A 21,822-nucleotide genomic window follows, 5' to 3' on the forward strand; every position below is an offset into this window, starting at 1 on the left:
TTTCAAGCTCTAGCTCAAACTGATATTGTTTACACCAAGCTATCCGCCAGTTTTCATATAACAATCGATTAAACAGAGAAATTTTTGGTAACAACGGTAGGTTTTGCAGCTCTCAAATCGAGAGATAATGGTTGTCATTGAAGCTTGCCAGGCATAGCGCAGGGAAGCTACTTGGGATCGCTGATGTTTCTGATTTACTTAAATGTCGTGGTTTTAGTACTGAAAACTCCTCGCCGATCCTGCACAGACCATCTCAGCATGAAACGTTTGCTGATGGTAGTGTAGCAAGAACTGCCTTTGTGTAATAGTTCTTGGCTATCGAATTCCGTCGATAGACTTTCTGGCAGAGCTCTTCCTCCCAGACTCATAGATTTTACTGTCGAAGCTCTGCTTGCCAGACCCCAGAACTTTTTAACTGCCGAAAACATGTGGAAAAGGCAATGTCGATTGAGAGCTAGCGGGGGGAAGCAGTACCCTTTCGACTGTCCTGGTTTTTTACTTGTCTGATGTTTACGTGAAACGATTTACATGCGTCCTGCAACCTTCAATGAAGTTATTTTATTAATCAACGGTCTCAAGAAAATCCATAGCTGTGGTCCTGATAATGTTCCCTCCAGTATTCTGAAAACTAATTGTACCGCGTTTGCCAACATCCTCACCCAAATTTTCAATATAATACTTGAAACCGGCTGTTATCCAAACTGTTTAAAATTAGCTAAAGTAATCCCCATTTTCAAATCTGGAGAACCTTGCGACTCGTGAAACTATCGTCTGATATCAACAGTCTCAGTTTTCAACAAAGTTCTTGAAAAACTGTTGATCTCTCGATTACTAGAATTTTTAAACAAACACAAGATAATATATAACTTCCAGTACGGCTTTAGACAGGGTTGTAGTACCTTGATTGCATTAACTGAATTAATCGATTCTATTGCAAAAGAAATTGACGAAAAAAAGTTGTTGGCGCCCTTTTCCTGGATTTGACGAATAGGGTTCAATGCGTGTCTATTGGAAATGTATAGAAGCATCGAAATAGGAGTTCCACAGGGCAGCAATATTGGTCCATTGCTATTCTTGCTTTATATAAACGATTTAGGAAGGCTTAAATTAAAAGGTACACCTCGTCTTTTTGCAGATGATACCGCCTTGTTTTATCCAAACACCAGCTGTAGTAGTATTGTGCGAGATATGGAAGATGATTTAAAATTGCTTATAAAATATTTCAACGCTAACCTTCTCTCCTTAAATTTATCCAAAACCAAATATATGATTTTCCATTCATTTTGAAGATCTATAGCCCAACACCCTGACCCGTGTACTGAAAACTACATGATCGAAGAGACGAAAGTCTTCAAATAGCTGGGTCTTTGTCTTGATTCCACACTTTCTTGGAACGACCATATAAAATCACTTGAAAAAAAGATCGCTTCATTATGTGGGGCTATGCGCCGGGTTTGTTCTTTTATCCCACAGCACGTGCTATTGAAGTTCTACTATGCGCATATCCATTCCCTTTTAAATTACCTTGTATCACTATGGGGGCATGCCAGCATATCCAATTTAAAAAAGCTTCGAACACTTCAGAATAGATGCCTTAAAATTATATTCAAGAAATCAATCATGTATCCAACTATCCTGCTTTATACTAATAATTCTCATAACATATTTCCCTTGCTTGGATTGACTGAATTACAAACAATATTGTATGTTTTTAATGCACAGTACAACCCTCTAGCACATAATAACATACGGTTTACTACAGGCATTCGTATGTATACCACTAGGCAAGCCAATAATTTACAACGCACCAGGGCTTTCAGCAACCTTGGTCAGAAACGCATTTCCTTTGCCGGGCCAACGATTTTCAATCAGCTTCCTACTGAGTTAAGACAGATAACAAATCGCATCCATTTTGAAACAAGCTTAAAACGTTATTTGAAAAATAAAATGTGTTTTTAATATGAACTTAACATGAACTGCATAAACTTGATGTTCCCCCAAAAAGCCATCTTTCTTTTCCTTTTCCATTTTCTTAGAATGTTAATATTAAATTTAAATTTAGTTTAAATAGTTTAGTTTAAAATCCGAATCTATTTAATATTAATACTAAAGCGGGCCCCTTAAAAGGAATTATTGTTCCACTGGGTGCTCTTTGTAGCTATTACACAGAATAACAGACATAACACTCAAAAACAAGGCTTCGCCCGCTTTAACGGTCATTTTAAATATATTTGTAGTTGGGACTGTGGCCACATTTGAAATTATGTCGCCACTGACATATGAACAAGCATATGGGGGATAGACCACTAGTGAAAAATTGTACCCAAACCTGAGGGGTAACCCAGCAGTAAATGAGTGTTTGGGACTGTGAATAAAAGGTGGAGCTAGTGTTCTGGGAAAATTGTCGGATCGATGTTTTTTTAGGGAATTCCCTCATAGTGTTATGTTTGTTAGTCTGTGGCTATTATTTGTACATTATACTGTAATGTTTGTGCCGGTTACTTTCACGTGTTAATTTTGTCTATTTTTTTCGTTCTCAGCGTCTTCGCGAATACCTTTTTTTTCATTTTTGTGCTGACCTTTTTTGTTGTACGCTGAGAACTGATGTGTCCACTACCAGGGGGCTCTCTTTGCGAGCCTTTTGCTGTGGGGTGAGAGGCGGGCTATTAAAAAAGGAGAACTCTGTATCTTAGAGAGAATACACCATTCGATGAGTTGAGCTATGCTGTACAAATGAGTCAACGAGTTGCCGGAAATACAATGCTTGCCGGCATTATCAAGGACATCACTGAAAGTCCATCAAAAGCGGCAGATTTAAAAAATGCAATTGCTGTTATACAATCCAATAATGTACACAAACACTTTTTAGAACAGGCTACCTATAGCGATATTCGTCGAAGGCAATCTTTCGAAAAAAAATATGGTCGCCCTATCACTGATTTCTTTGGAACAAACAATAATTTTGTCGATCTTAGAAAAGCGCAGATAACAAAACTTGTTAGATTGATTCAAAAGATATTTTGGTTGGTCTAACCTGAAAAATTAGTTAAATTTAATAAATTCCTTGGTTCACAATAAAGAATTTTTATCGATTAAAAATGAAGAAATAATTTATATAATCAAACATGAACAATTCTTTTGCACAAGAGCACTATAGCGAAAATTTTTTTGATAATCCAATCAACCGCCAAGTCGATTTCCTGGCGAGTAAAAATCACTTTTATTATTTTATAAACTGGACTCAAAATTATTGTGCTTGCAACAACATTTTTAGAAGTTAGAAACAACATATTCTTCATGGAAATTGATTAAAATGAGATTATATTCCATTTTGGTTTAATTTTGTTAGAAAAAATCCTAGTGTGGAGTAGGATTCTAGTACACATTCAGTAAACGTCATAAACCGCGCTTGATTTGACACTTTTACCGAAAGCTTGCCTAAAGCTTTCTCGACAATCTTTAACTTCAGCTTCGCGTAAGTTCGTTCATTCAGTCGTCGACTAACCACCAGAGTGAGAAGAAGTGAAAATTTGCGTGTGTGCTAATATTCAAAACAAAAATATACTCTCAAAAGCAGTGCTAAAGTGAAGCAAGGAGGAAGAATAATAAAAATCGAAAGTGATTGATGATAATTGTGGGTAAATAATTAGAACACTGATCGTGTGCATTAAGTGATTATAAATTCTTGCGATCGTCAGGAACTTGGTCTTAGTTTTCATCCGTACTTTGAACTAAGCGGAACGTAACCTTACTTTTACGAAAGCGTAAACCGCTCGCAGAGGAAACCAGGACTCCGGTTTGTGGAATTGGTCCTAGCTTGGTGCTTTTATTCTCAATTTGCTAGATAAAACAACCAGCCAGAATTCAAGGAACCGGTTTAAAAATCAGCTACAGTCACTCTTCTGTGATTACATCACAGCGCTCTCGAGAGCTGCTCCTCCACCGCGGTGGGTCGTCGTGTAGCAAGTAGCGCTAGCACTATAGTGCTTTGGCCCCACCGTCATAGGAGTCGACACGGGTGAGCGGAAAGTGTACCTGGTTGCGAAATTGTGTCTACCAGGAGGAAATGTGACATTACGTTGGGGGATTGGCGTTCTAAATTTGTGCTAATAGAAAGGATACGCATATAATAAAACCCCAAATAAAAGGAAGAGTATTGCTATACCGGATTGGAAAAGATTTTTTTGAATTTTTGCGAAGGGAATAAAGTGGCGAGGTATAGAGACTATAGCAATAATAGGAAAAAATAAGAACTGTCGTGTTTGTGTGTGAGTGTACTCCAACTTGACGATACACGGTAAAGACATAAACACCAAAACTGACTCAGGATAAAGTATGACACAGCGAGAACGAGATACATTCATTCATCTGTTCGCTGGAGGGTAAGTTTAATACTATTTGGATGATTAATTAGATTGCTAGAAATGTATACTTATGCTTCATTGCGTAATTATGATTACCTTGAAATATGGTGAAATAGATTTTTATTTATTGAAAATATGAGATAGGTGCTCAACAAACAGTTTAGCTGGATGAAGGATTGAATAGCTCTTGTTCGGATTGCTGATTACAATATACCAATATTTTATAGCTTTAAGATACTAAAAATTTTGTAGTAGACACCGTTAGCGTTGGGGTCTGTTTGTATAGTATTTTGTAAGATATACATAGCACCTATCAGTAGAGTCGTAGCACAAAAAATTGGCAGCGATATTAGGCGCAATAGAGGGCAAAGTTTCTCAATAGAATGTTGATATAACAACCGAGGTTTTGTCTTGCTTCACTGTAATTTATTTTATCACCCTCATTCTTGTTTACGACGAATGCGAGATTCGTTCGGAAGTGATTTTCCCTTTTACGAAAGCAAAACCAAACGGACTTACTAATCGTTCGAATCGCTTTCGGCGTGACGAATGAAATTTTTTTTTAAAGTCGCGTAAATAAAAATAAAGTAAAAAAGAATCGCTTTCGAACAAATCTCGCATTCGTCGTAAACAAGAATAATTGGTGTATATCTTCACATCTATATAATTGGGTAAAGACCTAATTTTGGCCCCATTAGGGTATGTACCACACCATTCTATTAATTACGCAGCCTACACTCGTTAAAATGCGCATAAATTGGCGTCAGTATCCCTGCTTCATTCCCAAGAACCAATATAATAACAAAAATGTCCTGAAAAAGGGAAACTATGTTTGAGAACCCCGAAAACTCGAATCGAATGCTCCTATTTTCGCACTGCCATTTGAGCTAATGCGTTGAACAAAGATGGCAGACGCTGCTCTAACTAACGGCTTCAAATGGGTAGGGCGATAATAGAAATAGGGCGAAAATAGTCTCCACACTCTACAATGTCACTTCAGTTGAAGTAATTTATTGCAAAAGTAATACCTTGGATACTAATAATACTGCTATGCGAGGCAAAATATTTCTAAAAAAACTGAAGCTTTTTCAGAGTAATGTGATATGAAATTTTGGAAAAGCCTAAAAACTTTGCTCTATTAGTCGAAAAGTTGATTGATAGATATCGAAAAAAATTATAATAAAGAAGATTTTTGAATTGTGTAATAATTGCCAAAGATAATTGGGATATTGCCACTGGGTGCGCTACTGAGTTTGACTAATTTGATAGCTGATCGCACAGACATTTCAAAATGGCCGACATGATTATTGTTGGATGATCCGGGCATGGTGGCGTCGGCGCATCAACTTGTATTCGTTTAAAACTTTGTAAAAGTATTATAAACATATTTGTTCGAACATTGAATTCTCTGTTTTAATAGTTAATAGTTAATGAAGTTAATGGTCTCAAAGCCTTCATACAGTATGTAATGGTCTTTTTTATTGAGTTGCTCGTAATCTAATTAAGGAAGATTGTTATAATATTAATAGACTAGGTCTTACAAAATACGAAAGTATTTAGCACTCATGATTTGTAATAGGGATCCTTTTTGAACCGAGCCAAATCAAGAATTATGCTTCACTTGAATTATTTCAAAAGAGAATTTTTGTGCAAGGAAATTTAACAAAGAACGGTTCACTTTGTTATATATGTTGAACTTCGAAACTATTCCCGGTCCTAAGAAGTACCATTCCGCTTCGTGTTATTTCACAGTGTATCATTGTTTTCCGACGTAAAAGATACGTACGCACGTACGCAGAAAAACACAAATATCGGAGCTCACGAATACGGTTGCGTTGTAAGACAGCCCCACCGCCCTACGGTGCTTACGTATCGTACCTCACGTACGCCTTCATCACCGTTTCAGTGTCCACTTGCACCTAGTAAGAAAAAACAACGAAAAAGGGTTTATTTAAGCACGGCTTGTTTTCTGCCTAAACTTTAGTGCAAGGCCTGTTCTTTCAAACTGATACTATTCCGTTATCTGAAGTTCATTCTTTGACCGATTCAGTCTGTCATGAAGTTCTGCGTTCAACAATCTCATCCCCTTCAATTAGTCGAGTTTTCAACTCTCTCCCTAATATCTCAATGAACAAACCCTTCAAGGCGAACTTATGGCTAGCCTGTAGCACTTACCCAGCAAACGAGCATGTCACACGATTGTTCTCCTCGGTCAGATACCTCCATGTCGTTGCCTGAACGTAGTGCTATTTATAGAAACTTGTTTTGCATTTTTCACTCATAGACCATCAATTAATATTGCGGCTGTTCAATGCTGTACGACAGTGTGCCCATAAAGCTGTATTGTGAAATGCCCGAGCGGTTTGATAGCTATTATTGTGGTAATAAATCTGCATACGAACTTCCAGACACTATTCATTCCAGTATACTAGTTTGTCCCGATCACAAGGAGTAATAAAAATAATAAGGAAATTGTGAGATTCGTGTCCCCAACATTTTTCAAACGAATTATCCTGGAGAAAATAATTACACAAATATTTTCTATACTGTATTATTTAAGGTTACTATTATCTTGCAAGAATTTTTCAGTCGGAACTACAATTGAGCTCGGGCAGCAATCATTAAATCTATCGTATATGAAGGGAGCAGCATACAAATAAAGCTACGTCGCAATTTTTTGGTGTGTTCTCTTTGCTGACCTTGATCTTGGTTTGTTACGCCCTTGCCAAAAAGTACCGGTGTCAAATTTCGTCGCAATTTGTTTTGTTTTGTTACGTGAACAATCGTGTTTTTTTTTGTTTTAGCTAAGGCGCGGTAAGGGCTTGGTACCTGTTGTACTACCCTGACGTCTAAAGCTGAACGAGAAACTGGGAGGCGTGGGCTTGACACATCGTAATGGATTGTAGAAGATATGTGCACGGGATTCTCATCACGTGTTGTTGAAGTAATAATGACTTATGCACGAACAAAATAGTGTTGTTATTTGTAATTACTATTGTGTAATTATAATTATTTTATTTAAAGGATTGTTGTTTCCAGAAGTGGTACTAGAATCTTAAAACAACCGTATACAACTATTATACCCATTTTTCGACAGTACCACGTGAAACGCATTGCCTCGTGACAATCGCTGATGGTTAGAACTGATCGTAACCAGTCCGATCCAGCCGAGCACCGGTTAGATTTTTTGTTTGCTTTCCAGGTTAATCATTGTATGTTCAGTAATTGTAGCCACTGAGAGCAGATTTACTTTTCTAAGTAATCAATCTGATAACATATACACTCGTACGGATCACTCAAAACCAACGAACCATAACAGAGTTTCTATTCAACTGCAACTGTTGAAATGCGATTGAGTTACATCGCGCTTATACACACGCCTTCCAGTTGCGTGAATCTAAAGGTAGCTTGCAGTTTTTTGTTTGTTAGGCAAGCAATGTCGTGCAATGAAAGACGGCATTAACTTATAGTAAATCGAGTTTGCTTGTGGGGTAGGGAAGATTACCTAAACCTTTCAGGTCCCACCATAGTATTTGAAAACCTCGCTAAAGTTTTCGTGGCTGTTGCAAAAAATAATCTGTCTTACTTAATCTAAAAAACGCCTTCTAATGATGATTCTTTATCTATTCTAGTTTAAAAATTAACTCACTCAATGCTGTTTCGATAACCACAGATGAACCGACCGAAATTATCACCAACCAAAGCCCTTCCACTTGAACTATCAGGAAGCTCAGCGTAATACATAAGTCATAAGCATCTCCTCGCTGATTGATCGACAGCTGGTTACAGAAGCGCGATCGCGTAGTTTCATGCCCTAAAAAAATCCAACCGATGCCGCTTATCGCGGCGCCAATGTGGCCGCAAATTAAATTATACCGAGTAAGTCATGAATGGAATTTTCCATTCAGTTCCTATGATCGGACACGTTTCCTTGTGTTGGTGATGCTCGATGCGCTATCAAAAGCATAAGCAACTTTCTTTTCTGCTGGACTGTGTTGGCCTATCTATGAAGCTTTAGGGCTTTGATCAATTTGACGCTCCAGAGGATTGGCATTCGAGCTCATGGAACGAGTTTTAGTCGGCAATGTCAGAGTTCCTAACGATAAGATTAATGGTGTGCGCGGGTTTTGATTTGACGCTTTAAATGAACTAGCTTTTTTTGTTGTAGGACCAGTTAGGCAAGACTTTTTCAGATACCTAGCTAGGAGCAATAAGCTTTCAGGCGTTGGTTCTCAGTGACACTATTACTGAAGTTGGGGCTACAGCAGAACTCGTTTCAAGTAGGTATTTAATACAGCAGTGTCGGCCGGGTAATTGTGAACTACGTCGACCTGTTTTTGTCAGATCCACGGAGTATTGGAGGCATACTGGCAAAATTGCCGGCTATATGAAAGTTGCTACTTGTTCATGTTACGCCAAAATGAGTTTTATTTTTCATACATAGCGCAAATTTTAGTTGGATGTTAGATCTCAATGTTCGAGGTACGCCAGGGAAACTAACGTGGAAAACTCGAAATTTGATAATCTATTTCGGGCAGAGCCGTCAATATGGTGCCCCTAAGAGACCTAATCGAATATGGAAAAGCTATATAAGTCCCGCATGCATTTTTATGCTAAGTGCTTCATCGTTCGCCAGTCGAATGAGAAGCCTGTGGATGCAGGCTCAGATGATGCGATCAGAAGAATGCAATCAAAATTTTCGTCACCCATATATTGTTGCGCATAATATTTTTGTTAATCAGCCGGATTTTGCCCTATGATAGATTGTTTTTCAGAACGAATTCGTAATTATCTCCCGTATGTTGATGAGTTTGATGGTATTGCAAACATCATAAAGAATATTGCGTGCATCAGCGCTAAAAAACCTTTGATAGACAATTGCTTTAAGATGGTTATTGTATTACACCTCGACAGCTTATGAACCTTCTGTGCGCGCTTGCCTGGCCGACTGGCGGGCCAGCGTGGATTGGATTTTTCTGTGGGTCGTGTTTACAAACATTGTGGCTTTGTTGGAAACGGCTCGCAGTGGAGGTTATTGTGTGTCGATTTATCTTCGTGCACAGACCAATTAAAAAATGTAAAGCAGTTAAGAGGAATTCCACGAAGATCCGTCCGAAAATCTTTAAAATCGTGACCGACCATCTTAGATTCCGATGAAACTTTACATGTTTCACCGTCATGGAAGACTAAATATTTTCCACAGGTAATAAGATTATTTTGACGCAAGAGCAACTTTTCAAAAGGGCGTAAACGTTTCTACGTGTATGAATTTCGATTTTTTTTTGTTCGGTTATTGTATTTTATACAGCAAAACTATCTGAGAACGAGTTACAGGGAATGAATACTTCTGGCCGAAAAAATATACACTGAAAAAAATGTGCCATTTTCCAAAAAAAAAAAAAATATATATAATAAAAATTTAAATTGCGAAAAAACCCATTTTTTAAATTTTTTATATTTTGGAAATAAAAACCTAAAGAGAAAAAAAATTTGAATGCGATTGCATGATGGAGAAAAAATCGCTAAATAAGTTTTTCTAACAATAACTTCGTACATGTTTTTAAATTTCATACTAATTGACATACAAAATTGTAATTTTATTACAGAATATAATTCGAAGCAACATTTAAAATCAAAATGCATTTAACAAAAATCTTCCAAAATGCGATAGTTATCGAGATATTTGAAATTTTGCTCCTTCAAAAGCAATTGATTCGTGTAATTATGCTATTTTTAAAAGTTATTCGCGTTACCCCATCATAAAATGTCAAAAATTTAATGTTTATCGTTTTAAAGACGTAAAAGCAACTTTTTTAGTGTATTTGGATCATGGAGAAGCTTTTCACAAAAAAGTTTTCCTCACAACAACTTTTGACATATTTTTATAATTTATACTATTTGCAGTGAAAAATACAATTTTCCTTTTAAACGCCATTTCAAATCGAAATGCCCTCGAAAAAAATTCTCGAGATATTTTAACTTTTGTTTTAACAGCACAATTATTTTGTTTTATTACGACCCTTTCATGAGTTATTCGCGTTTCTCCATCAACAATAATAGGTTTTTCAAAAGGCCCGTAAACATTCCTGCAACTTTCTCTTTAACATCAAGGCGATATTGTGAACCATTTGAAAGTTACATGAAAGCAACCAAAATATATTTCAACCATAGGGTCTGATGATTAAACTATATAGTTGAATCATATTTTGGTTGTTTTCATGTAACTTCCAAATGTTTCACAATATCGCCTTGATGTCAAAGAGAAAGTTACAGGAAATTTTAGGGGCCTTTTGAAAAATCTATTATTGTTGATGGAGAAACGTGAATAACTTATGAAAAGGTCGTAATAAAACAAAATAATTGTGTTGTTAAAACAAAAGTTTAAATATCTCGTGAACTATTACATTTCAGAAAAATATTGTTATGAGCATTTTGATTTAAAATGGCGTTTAGAATCATATTCAAAAAGAAAATTGTATTTTTGACTGCAAATAGTATAAATCATAAAAATATGTCAAAACTTTTTGATTGAAAACTTCTCCATGATCCAAATACACTAAAAAGTTGCTTTTACGTCTTTAAAACGATAAACATTAATTTATTGTCATTTTATGATAGGGTAAGGCGAATAACTTTTAAAAAGAGCATTATTACACGAATTAATTGTTTTTGATGGAGCAAAATTCCAAATATCTCGAAAACTATCGCATTTTGGAAGATTTTTGTTAAATGCATTTTGATTTTAAATGGTGCTTAGAATTATATTCTGTAATAAAATTACAATTTTGTATGTCAATTAGTATGAAATTTAAAAACATGTACGAAGTTATTGTTAGAAAAACTTTTTTACCGATTTTTTCTCCATCATGCAATCACATTCAAAATGTTTCTTTTCTCTTTAGGTTTTTGTTTCCAAAATATAAAAAATTGACAAAATGGGTTTTTTCGCAATTTTAATTTTTAACTTAAATTTTTGTTTTTTTTGAAAAATGACACATTTTTTTCAGTGTATATTTTTTTCGGATAGAAGTATTCATTCCCTGTAACTTGTTCTCAGATAGTTTTGCTGCATAAAATACAGTAATCGAACAAAAAAAATTGAAATTCATGCACGTAGAAACGTTTACGCCCTTTTGAAACATTAGTCGTGTATCAAAATATTCCGATTGCCAGAGAATATCATGGAGATTCATACAGCGAACACACCTGCAAAGTTTCGTTCGAATCGACGATGGTCATATTTTGCGGTCGGTCGGTTTCTCATGGAATCCCTCAGAAGCCTATTAGAGTTGTTTTGCAATAATTGTAGTTTTTAGTACAAGTCCACAATTGTTATGTACTTATCGTATGTCTATCTATGTATTCGTCTGAGTATCTGTGACAGCTGTGTCAGGAAATGGATGCAGAATTGGCGCATATGATTGAATAATGGGTAATACTTCAGGTGTTTAATTTGTGCATTCGATTCTATTCATTCGAAGAGATCTGATTGAATAAATTAAGGAAAATTAATTTACCTACGCGCGAATCATCCATTGCCGTTCAGTCTAAATTATATTCTTACTAACACTCCTTAACACAATTAGTAACATATTCTCTCATATACGTACGCACGTACAAACGCTCGTGTCCTTCACGATAACACAAGCCTGGTCACAAATGCGAACATGCAATTGCAATCATCTACACATACTTACGCCCGAGATCTCGCCAACATTAAAACACCTCAGTAATTTAATGAATGTTGTTGCACTTATAAATATACAAACGCGGTTTGAAGAATTAACCAACCACACGCGCGATCATGAATCGGCAACGTCCGGAAGTCTACCCTAGGTACAACAGCCTAGATTGATGCCTTCAGTTGGACCAATAAAAATGATGCTCACCTATGCATGACAGCTCTAGGCGACGTGACCAGGAACTTTAGGGATATGAGAGAACTCACTCTCTTCTAGCATCTGTATCATACACAAAAAATAAGCCTCAGATTCACGGTCCGCGCGATCATTCAATAATACACGCGAATATGCGAATGGCCACGCCATTATAAAATCGAATTTACGCACGCGAAGTAACATGCACGCTGGAGCAAGCGACTAACATGTTAACATATAAACGCTCGAGGCTTTCGCGATCATCCACGAACAACTGCGCCTGCGATGTCGCGAACATGAAAGCATCGTTCACTAAGTGAACGGTTAGGATCTATAAATTTACAAATGCGGTCCGGTTCACTCACCTACAAACACTCGTGTTCGCGCGATCATTAATCGTTTACGTTCGGGAGACCCTAGCTGGTAGTATACGTTCAATGCTTTCAGGTGGACCAAACTGAAAATTGACGCTCATATTTACTAAACCATACGTTTCATGGCGATACGACCGGGAACTCTCTTCTAGCATTTGAACCGTACACTGAAAATGAAGTATCAGATTCAATGGTCCAAAATACGCGAATATGCAAATGGACACCATGAATATATAAATGCTTGAGCCTTTTGCGATCATCCACGCACAGCCGGCGATCGCGCAAGCTTGATCCCGGTAATACGGTGAACGTTTTAGTACTTACGAAATTACTAACGCGATATCAAACGCACAAACGACTGTGTTCGCATGATCATGAATCGGTGACGTCCGGAAATCTACCTTCCATTCCAGAAACTTGGGTCTATAATTCAGTTAGACCAATAAAAAAATAACGCTTATATACTCTAGACAACACGTTCCATAGCGACATGATAGGGAACTCTACTGACATGGAAGAACTAATTTTTTTTCTAGTATCTGATCCATACACCGAAAATTAGGTATCATATTGTCGGTCCGCGCGATCATTCAAGAACACACGCGATTATGCGAAAGGACACAAGGTTTTAACATAAAATTTATACACGCGAAGTTACATACACGTTAGCACATGCGACACACAAATGCACACGCGATCGAGGACGTAAACGCTCAAACGCTCGAGTCCCTCGCAATGATACACGCGATCGCGAAATCCCTACGCCGGAATTTATCTGAACCGTGCAATGAATATCACATTCAGAATCACGACCCAGTGCAATTGGCCTCAAGCAGTGTTTTAGTGGGTGACATTTCCCGTCTCGTTTGCAATTGTAGTGAGTGTTTCTGAGGAGGGGTGGTGAATAGAAATTCTGCTGAGAAATTGTGCAAAAAACGACAACTATAACTTGATGATTGTTGTTTGTTAGCTAAAGTATATTAATAGGGACTGCATTTATCAATCTTAAAACATATAATTATGACTTGAAAGGATATATCACTTACATGATGTTTTCTATTGGTGATGGGCGCATTAACGCGTCCAGCTTATGCTAAGCTAATTGGCGAATCCAAGCTAGTCTTGTGTCATATAGATTTGGAGAAAGACCAGAGATTGAATTAAAGTGTAGTCAACTCTTACTCGACAGCTTTCACACCTTCCCTCGCGTTACAGTTTGGTAAAGCCAAACTGGGATCAATCAAGGTTGTTTGACATGTTCTAGATGGCCACATTATTAGCGTTTCGGCTAAGACTCAGTAGACAGTCTCGATTGTTTATTAAAAAAGAATGTTCGTCTGTGCTGTGGTATGTAATTTCTTTTCCATTTCAGATAGAGTTCCTTCGACGCCTCCAATGACGTTCACGGAACGACTCTAAACTTTCACATTTCCGCCGGTAGGTGATAGGCTATTTCACGTCGTAAGGCACTACCCTATAATTACTCAGAGATACGATGGCGATTAGGGTATTTTCCTTATCTTTACTAAACAGAATAAAAGAAACGAGAACACGCGCTTAACTGTATACTTCCGTTAGCAGGAGATTAAGAAGAAGTTGGAAAACTGAAAAAACTGGAAAGTATACATATTTAAAATTATATATAAAATATGAAGCAATACACTACTGACGCGTCGATATATTTCCTCTTGTAAGGAATCAAAAGTCTTATCGTAATACTAATCGTCCAATTGATATTCACATTGACGCGGGGCTCGTCAATGGAATAATGAACTCGGAAACAGAATTACTATGAAATGGGTCACTGGAAAGATGATTGAGCTAACACCTACCTAAATCCGTGAACCAAGTTATTCGCATGATGTGCCTGAAAAGCACGGAAAATTCTTTTTTTCCTGTAAATCACCACCAGTCCGTGCGAGATAGGACGGTTAACACAAAAACATACTCAATCTTCTCTATTTCCTTTTTAGATTCTACTACTTATGGTGCCATTTAAAGTTCCGGTCTATTGCAACTACGCACAGTACGTACAGCTCTGGAGTGGAAAGAAAGAAGCCCAGCATTACTTTTTTTGCGAGCTTCTTTGAGTACCACAACATAATCTTGTAGTGCTCAAAACCCCGGAAACTACGTCTCGTTTTTTTTCGAAAAGTCATCATCAGTTAATACGGCACTTTCCTATTGATTCCATAATACCGCTGACGTCAATGCGCCGGAGATTGGCCGCCGTCCAACTATTGTAACTTCGATAAGGAAGTCACGTACATCGCACGGGTCGACTGGTTTGGTCCGAAAAAAACACCCGCAGATTACAACCACGTCGTATTTTGGCTCATTAAAGTCGTGTGATCCCGTAATCACTATCTCCGCCGATTCATGGTAGCAAAACAAGAAACCGGCCAAAAAATCAAGCCTCCATGAGCGAACGCCCGGTGTCCGTTTCTGCATGGACCGAACAGAAGATGCGAACCGTGGTTGTTTGTTCAGTTTTGAGTCTTATCAATCGCTTCTAGAAGGCAACCATATAATCACGGGTCACCAAAGGTCCACTGATACGTTCAGTTCGGACCGGAATAATTGATGAGTTTCGGCTATTTGCGCTCTGGAAGTCCTTCCATTAGCAACATTTTGATAACACACGGCTGTAAAAATAGCTACACCGAAGCTACTGTGATTTAGCGATTAACATGTCTGTCGAGAAAATTCTATGTTTTTTCAAAAGTATCACCCAGATAGAAGAGTAAACGGTGCCCTTTAGCATTGAGTAACACGTTCTCAGTTTCGTTAGAGAAAAAAGAAATCATTGTTGTTACAACCGGTCAAGAAAGAAAGACTTGTGAATCCGTGCCCTACTCTGTACTATATCAACGACACGGGCAATTAGCGTGGTGTATACAGCCCTCTGCACCAACGGATAATGCTTGTTTGTTCGGAATATTTACAACACGATGTGAAATCTGATACCGCATTAGAAGTTCGCCATTTAACCGGTTTTCACACAGAGGTGGATAAATTGTACCTTCAATTTGCGAGGCTCTAATTGGTTGAACAACCGTCAAATGCTACCTTTCCATTGGTACATTTCCGAATGGCAGCTTCAAATTGATCAGGTACGCATACATATCTTTACGTTGCTGGTGCACATTCTGCGCCGCAGTAAATTTGAACTGATTTCGAAAAAGGTACGGGTCAGTTGCTCTCCGGCTTGTAGCACCAGATTAAAGACTCTCCTATGCCCCCCATAAAAGTTCGAACCGTTCCGAAACCTCGCACTATCACTGATCCGTTCCGCTGCGAGAGGCCATCAGTAGCGCTAGAAAAACAAGCCTCCTTTAGCAGTTTCGAGCGGCGAAATCAGACTTCTCGTACGTGTCGAGTGTGTAATCAGCGCGCGCTATCCGCGCCGGGTCATCCATGTTTTGGAGTGATTAGTCCGGTTTGGTCCAGTATGATCATGGAAGCGCAGCTTTTAATTGCGCGGCGTCTATCTCGTTCGGTATTTTTTATTAGCATCGTATTCAAATGGCCTTAGATTAAAAATAATAAAAACTGTTTGCTATCCGACGAATGAAACAGGGGTTTTTTTGGGTTTGTTTGACGAAACAATTCACAGTGTGTCACGCGTGTGCGGCGCTCTAGCTGCCCAATACGACGTGTGATTATCGGATCGTCGTGTTTATCGACGCTGTGCAAATGAAAAATTCCATTATTATTAGTGGTCTTCTTGTGATCTAGCATGTATGAGGAGCATGAGTTTTTGTTCAGAAATGAGTGCAGCTCTATTTACTTCAGAAATTGACAAATTGATGTGAACTGTCAGCGATTTGCCATTTGATCAATGGCGATGCTGAATTCCACGAGTAAGGCTCTAATTTGTTGTGTATTGATTGCTTCAATTACATCTCCTAGCATTCCCAACATTATCTAGAGCCATATGGACCATTGAATGATAAGAGATTTTCAGTAGGTGTTAGTGTTTATTCGCATTATCCTGCGAGTTTGTATGTTATTTATTAATACTATGTAAAGCACTGAGTCGCGGCAAATAAACGGCTATAAACAAATGTCATCCTTAGATTTACATACCGAATCAAAACTTGACCTTATAAATCGATCAACTACGCAAACGAATCTTAGATTACAACGGGATTACGGAACAACGCAATTTTTCAGCGCTTCGCACTTCCAGTTAACTTTGCTGAACCTCCAGCAAACAAAATATAAAAAAAAAAATGAAATTCGAGCAAAATCATAAAAATTTAGTTACATAAGTCAATGTTGCTAGCTAGCATAATTTCATGTTCTTTGACCGGAAACATTTTTGGCACAGTTGTGAACGGCATGAATCCACAAGCGCTATTTTTAAAACAAATCTTTCTATTATACGGCGAATCGCGCAACACCACTTAATGAATCAGAGCGACATTCTGGTTACGAGTTTCGCCAAAACAACAACACACTCATAATGACAGTCCCTTGCACTTTATGAACTGAATGCAAGTGAAAAGCCAATTGTTTTTGTATACCTTTACGATCTTCGCAAGATACATGCCACCAAAATTAAACTGTAAATAAGTTGATGCATCTCTGTTCGGCATCCCAATAAAATTTTCGGATTCAACTAGATTTTGTCGGTGGCTTGCAATCATCTCATAATTAAATGATATTGCAATCAAGGCTCGAGATAAGAAACTTCCTGGTAGGTCCACAAGACCAACCTGTTGGTTTGATATCTTATCGAAACTCATTTCGCGAATCCAACTCGTTCGGTACCATTGATTGACAGCAAAAGCCCTACTGTCTAATGCGCAGTATGACCATGCACTCAATGAATGCTTTTTATCGCATTTCGTTACAATCTTGAAGGTTGTACTATAAAAGTTGTACATGGGATCATGAGATCATCAAGTTACAATCATTCTCGGTGTATTGTTAAGGAAATTAGCGGAAATTCCACCGTAAAATTGTACGGAACAATACACACTCTCAAAACATAGAATTAAATTTCACACCACTATTTGATCGATGAAAATAGCAGCAAAGGTGCCCGAGATGCTATTTTTATTTATCCTTGACGGAAAAAGCCACGGCGGAAATCTATACTGAAACTTTGAATCGATAAACGAGCCAACTAGGTGTGCATGTATTGATCCCTTTTTGAAAAATGTTTTGAACAACTTTCTTGATTTATAAAATGGATAATGTTTTTGTCGTGATTTATTTCTTTATGGCGCTTTGAAAATTAGTTAATTGCATAAGTTTAGCTAACTTTATACTCCAACTTTGCAATGTTCGAAAGAAAACCAAAACGCCTTGAAAAAGACAGTTACGATACTGGTGTTTTCATCGAATTTTTGGGGGAAAATGAGAATCAACGATTTTTTGACATAATTATGCACAGTATATACACCCTGTTTGATCTGAATGATAAGATGTTGAATAATAAGGATCTTTGGGGGTCGGCGCGTTATTTAATTTTCTGGTGTGGGATATTATTGTAAGTATCGCAGTCTTTTTATTTCTGAAAGCGGAGATATCGAAAAAACATTTTTTTAAGCATTAAGTGACTTTTTCCTCAAAAACAAGTGTATTTAAACAATATGTTTCATTTGCATTTCAACTTAAACAAAAATGAACGGTGAATGGACTCTTCTGAAATCAACAGTTTCCGTTTTTGAATAACATGAATGGCAATTCCTTTAATTTATTGCAGGATGAGAAACAATCAAGATGACACAGAAGCAACGCTATTTTCTGGGAATGATTTGGAGAAAGCACTCGATGCTGCCCGGCGTGTATTACCACTGCGATCCGTGAGCCGAGAATTCCATGTTCCAGCGCAGACTATTCGGGATAAAATAAACGGCAAATATACTGCCGGATCGAAACCTGGTGGATCATTGGTGTTATCGGTGGAAACCGAACGTGATATCGTGGAATGGACTGGGAATTCTGCTCGTTTCAGAGCTCCAATCACATTAACCCCTGTTGCCATTGTTCAACATACCGAGTTATGTGATATAAACCCTTAACAAGAGGTATATATCGTATCCAACTAGAAAAATGAGTATCTAGGAAGAATGAGTTTCATGCATTTAAGGGTTAAAAAAGGCTCCGGATCGGTGTGGGACAGTATGTCTGGCGCACGAAGCTGAACACTCCGTTCAAAAATGGATCTCTCGGAAAAATGGAAGTCTCTATCAGATACCTTCAAACCTCCGTCAGGAAATCCAATGAATTTGGGAAACATCGAGCAGCTGTAACTGAGTGTCAGCTAATAAACTGGCTCCAAGAATTTCTTAACTAACCCACAGGCACCTAAAAAGGAATTACAGACATACCAAATTTGTATCTTCTCAGATAGCCAAGCAGTTCTTAGTGCACTTAAATCCTTTACATGTACATCCAAACGGGTTTGGGAATGCATTCAATCACTTCAACAACTTGCTATGCAAAACAAAGTGAATCTATTCTGGGTGCCTGGCCACAGTGGAGTTGAAGGAAATGAGGAGGCGGATCAACTCGCAAGGTTAGGCTCTTCAAAGCAATTTCATTGGACCAGAGTCATTATGTGGTATATCTGGCTGTTCTCTGAAAGAAGAACTAAAAAATTGGCAGAGTAGTATGGTGGAATCCAACTGGAAAAACACCCCAGCAGCTGAACAGAGCAAACGATTCATAACACCAGATAATAAAGTGGCTCAAAAACTTCTCAGTTTATCTAAGAAGGGTTTTAGTACTTATGTACTTATACTGGGTTAATTAATGGACACTATGGTAGTAATCATCACATGAAGATAATTAGGAGGCTTCAAGATGACACTTGAACACTTTTGCAATAGTGATAGAGAATCTTCGGAACATTTGTTGTGCAATTGTCCTGCACTATTAACAAAAAGGAACAAATTCTTCGGATTTGGACTAACAGTACCATCGAGAATCTGGCCCAATCTCTCCTAAAAAGGTAGTTAGTTACATACGATATATAATACCTGATTGAGAAAATGCTAAAAATCCAGTATCAGCGGTTACTCAAACAAATAGTAACTAGCTGAGTTGGTAAACATATAGTAAACAGGGGATATACCACAATAGATCAAATAACTGGTCGCAGTGGTTAATGTATCCAACAAAGGAAAAAAACCCACAGGCGAGGTAATGGAACATCTATTGACATTGCCGCAGCAAATTTTCAACATGGATGCGTGCTTTTCAATTGGATGTGCGAAACAAAAAATACTTGACTCCAAGGAATATTAAGCATGTCCAATCTGTATTTGGAAGAAACTATAAGAATAGTAAACTATAGAGCTCTGTTTGCTGGAAATGCCGCTGGAATGCAATTTTCTCCTTTGATTTTATTTTCGTACAAAAGTCGACTCCCGGTAGGAATTTCTCGGAGTGCTCCCGAAGACTATGGTATTGGGATAATTGAAAGTGTTTGGATGACCGGAGAAGCTTTCCATGATTGAAAAAGAAGAACAATCCGTTCCCTGTTCTCTTGTTTGTTGACAGGCATACAAGTCTTGTGACTTTGATGAGTACTGAGAGAAATGAACTTCAAATCGAATTACAAAACGAATAGGAGTATCTCCTTCATGTGTGAAAGCAGTTACTGAGAAATTCGGTACACACAGTACGCCTGAAGTGTGATCCCAAGTTGAACAAATATGTACTGAAATTGTTCGATGAGACTCGGTCAGAAAGGTAGAAATATCGTACGGAATAATTCAACGTTTCGTTTCAATTAGCGACATGGCCTCAAGACGTGTAAGCTCCGCCATCGAGAAAATGTGATAATGTCATCACAGATTGCCAACAGTATCCTGATCACCGCCACAACCCGTACACCTACCAATGGACCCATCGACCCCCAGTGTCTCCTATAAGCTTATAAGCAAATCGTGACCGCCCCCTCTTATGCAGAACCCCAATGGATCGCGTTTAGGCTTGAGATATTATTACTCGTCCTATTAGCTAGCTCAGGTAGAAGTTTGTTAGTTACCACCGCGTCCAAGTCTTGGATTTATTATGAAAAGCTTCATGAATTTCTGACGCAATTTCCGATCCCTTGTACCGATTATGCCTTCCGCGAAACACAAAACTTGACACGTTTCAACACTGCGCAGACGATGGTTTTTGGCTATTTTCAATTCTTTTGCGATCCTCGTGTCCGACCATGACGTGTTACCATTTATTTTGTGCTTTATTTGGGCGTCTGTTCGATGCCGTGTTCCGCCACTTTGGTCATATTATTCGCAATTACCCTAAATAGTTACAAATTGGCATAAGAGAATTTGAAATAAAGAACACTTTGTTTAGTTTATTCATAATTTATACTCAAGTTTACATAGTTTATTTGAAGTTATTTTTGAGCCACTTTTCAGAGTTGGCAAAGGTTACTTGGAATTGGGAAATAATTAGATCAAGCTGTACGGGTGAAGTTAAACAGGCCGAATTTACGTGTTAATATATGTGTAGTGTGTGCTCGATGAATATAAAAAATGGAGAGATCACAAATCCTAGTTTAAGATCTTTCTATTTTTTCACATAATTGCTTTCGATTAACTCATTATTTCGGTCTGTTTTCCCCGTTAGATACCACCAAAAAACTACAAAAACTAAAAGAATGATTTAGCTGTCTCTTGTATCGTTTGACAGACTGCATAGTGCATGTGGTTCAATGCAACTGCATTCATATATTTCATTTATTTGGAATTGTTCGAATTCGTTCTTTTTTAATACGTTATTCACAAAAAACGCTTGAAGACTTCACATTCTCAAGGTAAAGGTATGACGCATGTCAAAAAGAAAAAAACCGAAACAAATTGGACGAGCTCACGAAATGTTTTGTCAATATTATTTTACTGCCCATTAACTTCACAAGCAAGTCAAATGATTGTCCTTGCATGTCTCTTCCAAAGGCAACTAAAGCGCGGTACCTAAAACGGCAAATCTTGTTTACCATTTACCGATGCCCGTGGGAGGTTGATGATGGACGAAAATAATGAGTTTTCAAATTACCTACCTAGCCAAGAATGAATATTGCATTGCGCGCCTGTAGGTTCGTTTTCTTGGGAAAACAACAATGCGACATGACCGCGAGAACTTACCTATCATCTGCCAACAATGAACACGGTACGATTAGTTCCACAAATAGAAAGAAATTGCATCCATTAAATTTGCTGATAAAGCGAAGGTCAC

General features: G+C 37.8%; 1 protein-coding gene across 4 annotated transcripts in view; it reads left to right on the top strand.

The window, feature by feature from the left end:
• The first annotated feature begins 3,503 nt into the window (after positions 1-3,503).
• The window catches only part of LOC131684950 (mitochondrial carrier protein Rim2), a 32,589-nt gene continuing 14,270 nt past the window's right edge, over positions 3,504-21,822 (top strand). For all 4 annotated transcript variants that reach the window (XR_009304716.1, XR_009304715.1, XM_058968242.1 and 1 more), the window contains exon 1: positions 3,504-4,382. Coding sequence is in view for 2 of the 4 variants with exons in the window: in XM_058968242.1 (XP_058824225.1) it covers positions 4,336-4,382 (47 nt within the window). In the remaining 2 variants the exon portion in view is untranslated. The remainder of the gene's footprint in view (positions 4,383-21,822) is intronic.

The sequence above is a fragment of the Topomyia yanbarensis genome, chromosome 2, assembly GCF_030247195.1.
Source record: "Topomyia yanbarensis strain Yona2022 chromosome 2, ASM3024719v1, whole genome shotgun sequence".
In the NCBI taxonomy this organism is placed as follows: Eukaryota; Metazoa; Arthropoda; class Insecta; order Diptera; family Culicidae; genus Topomyia; species Topomyia yanbarensis.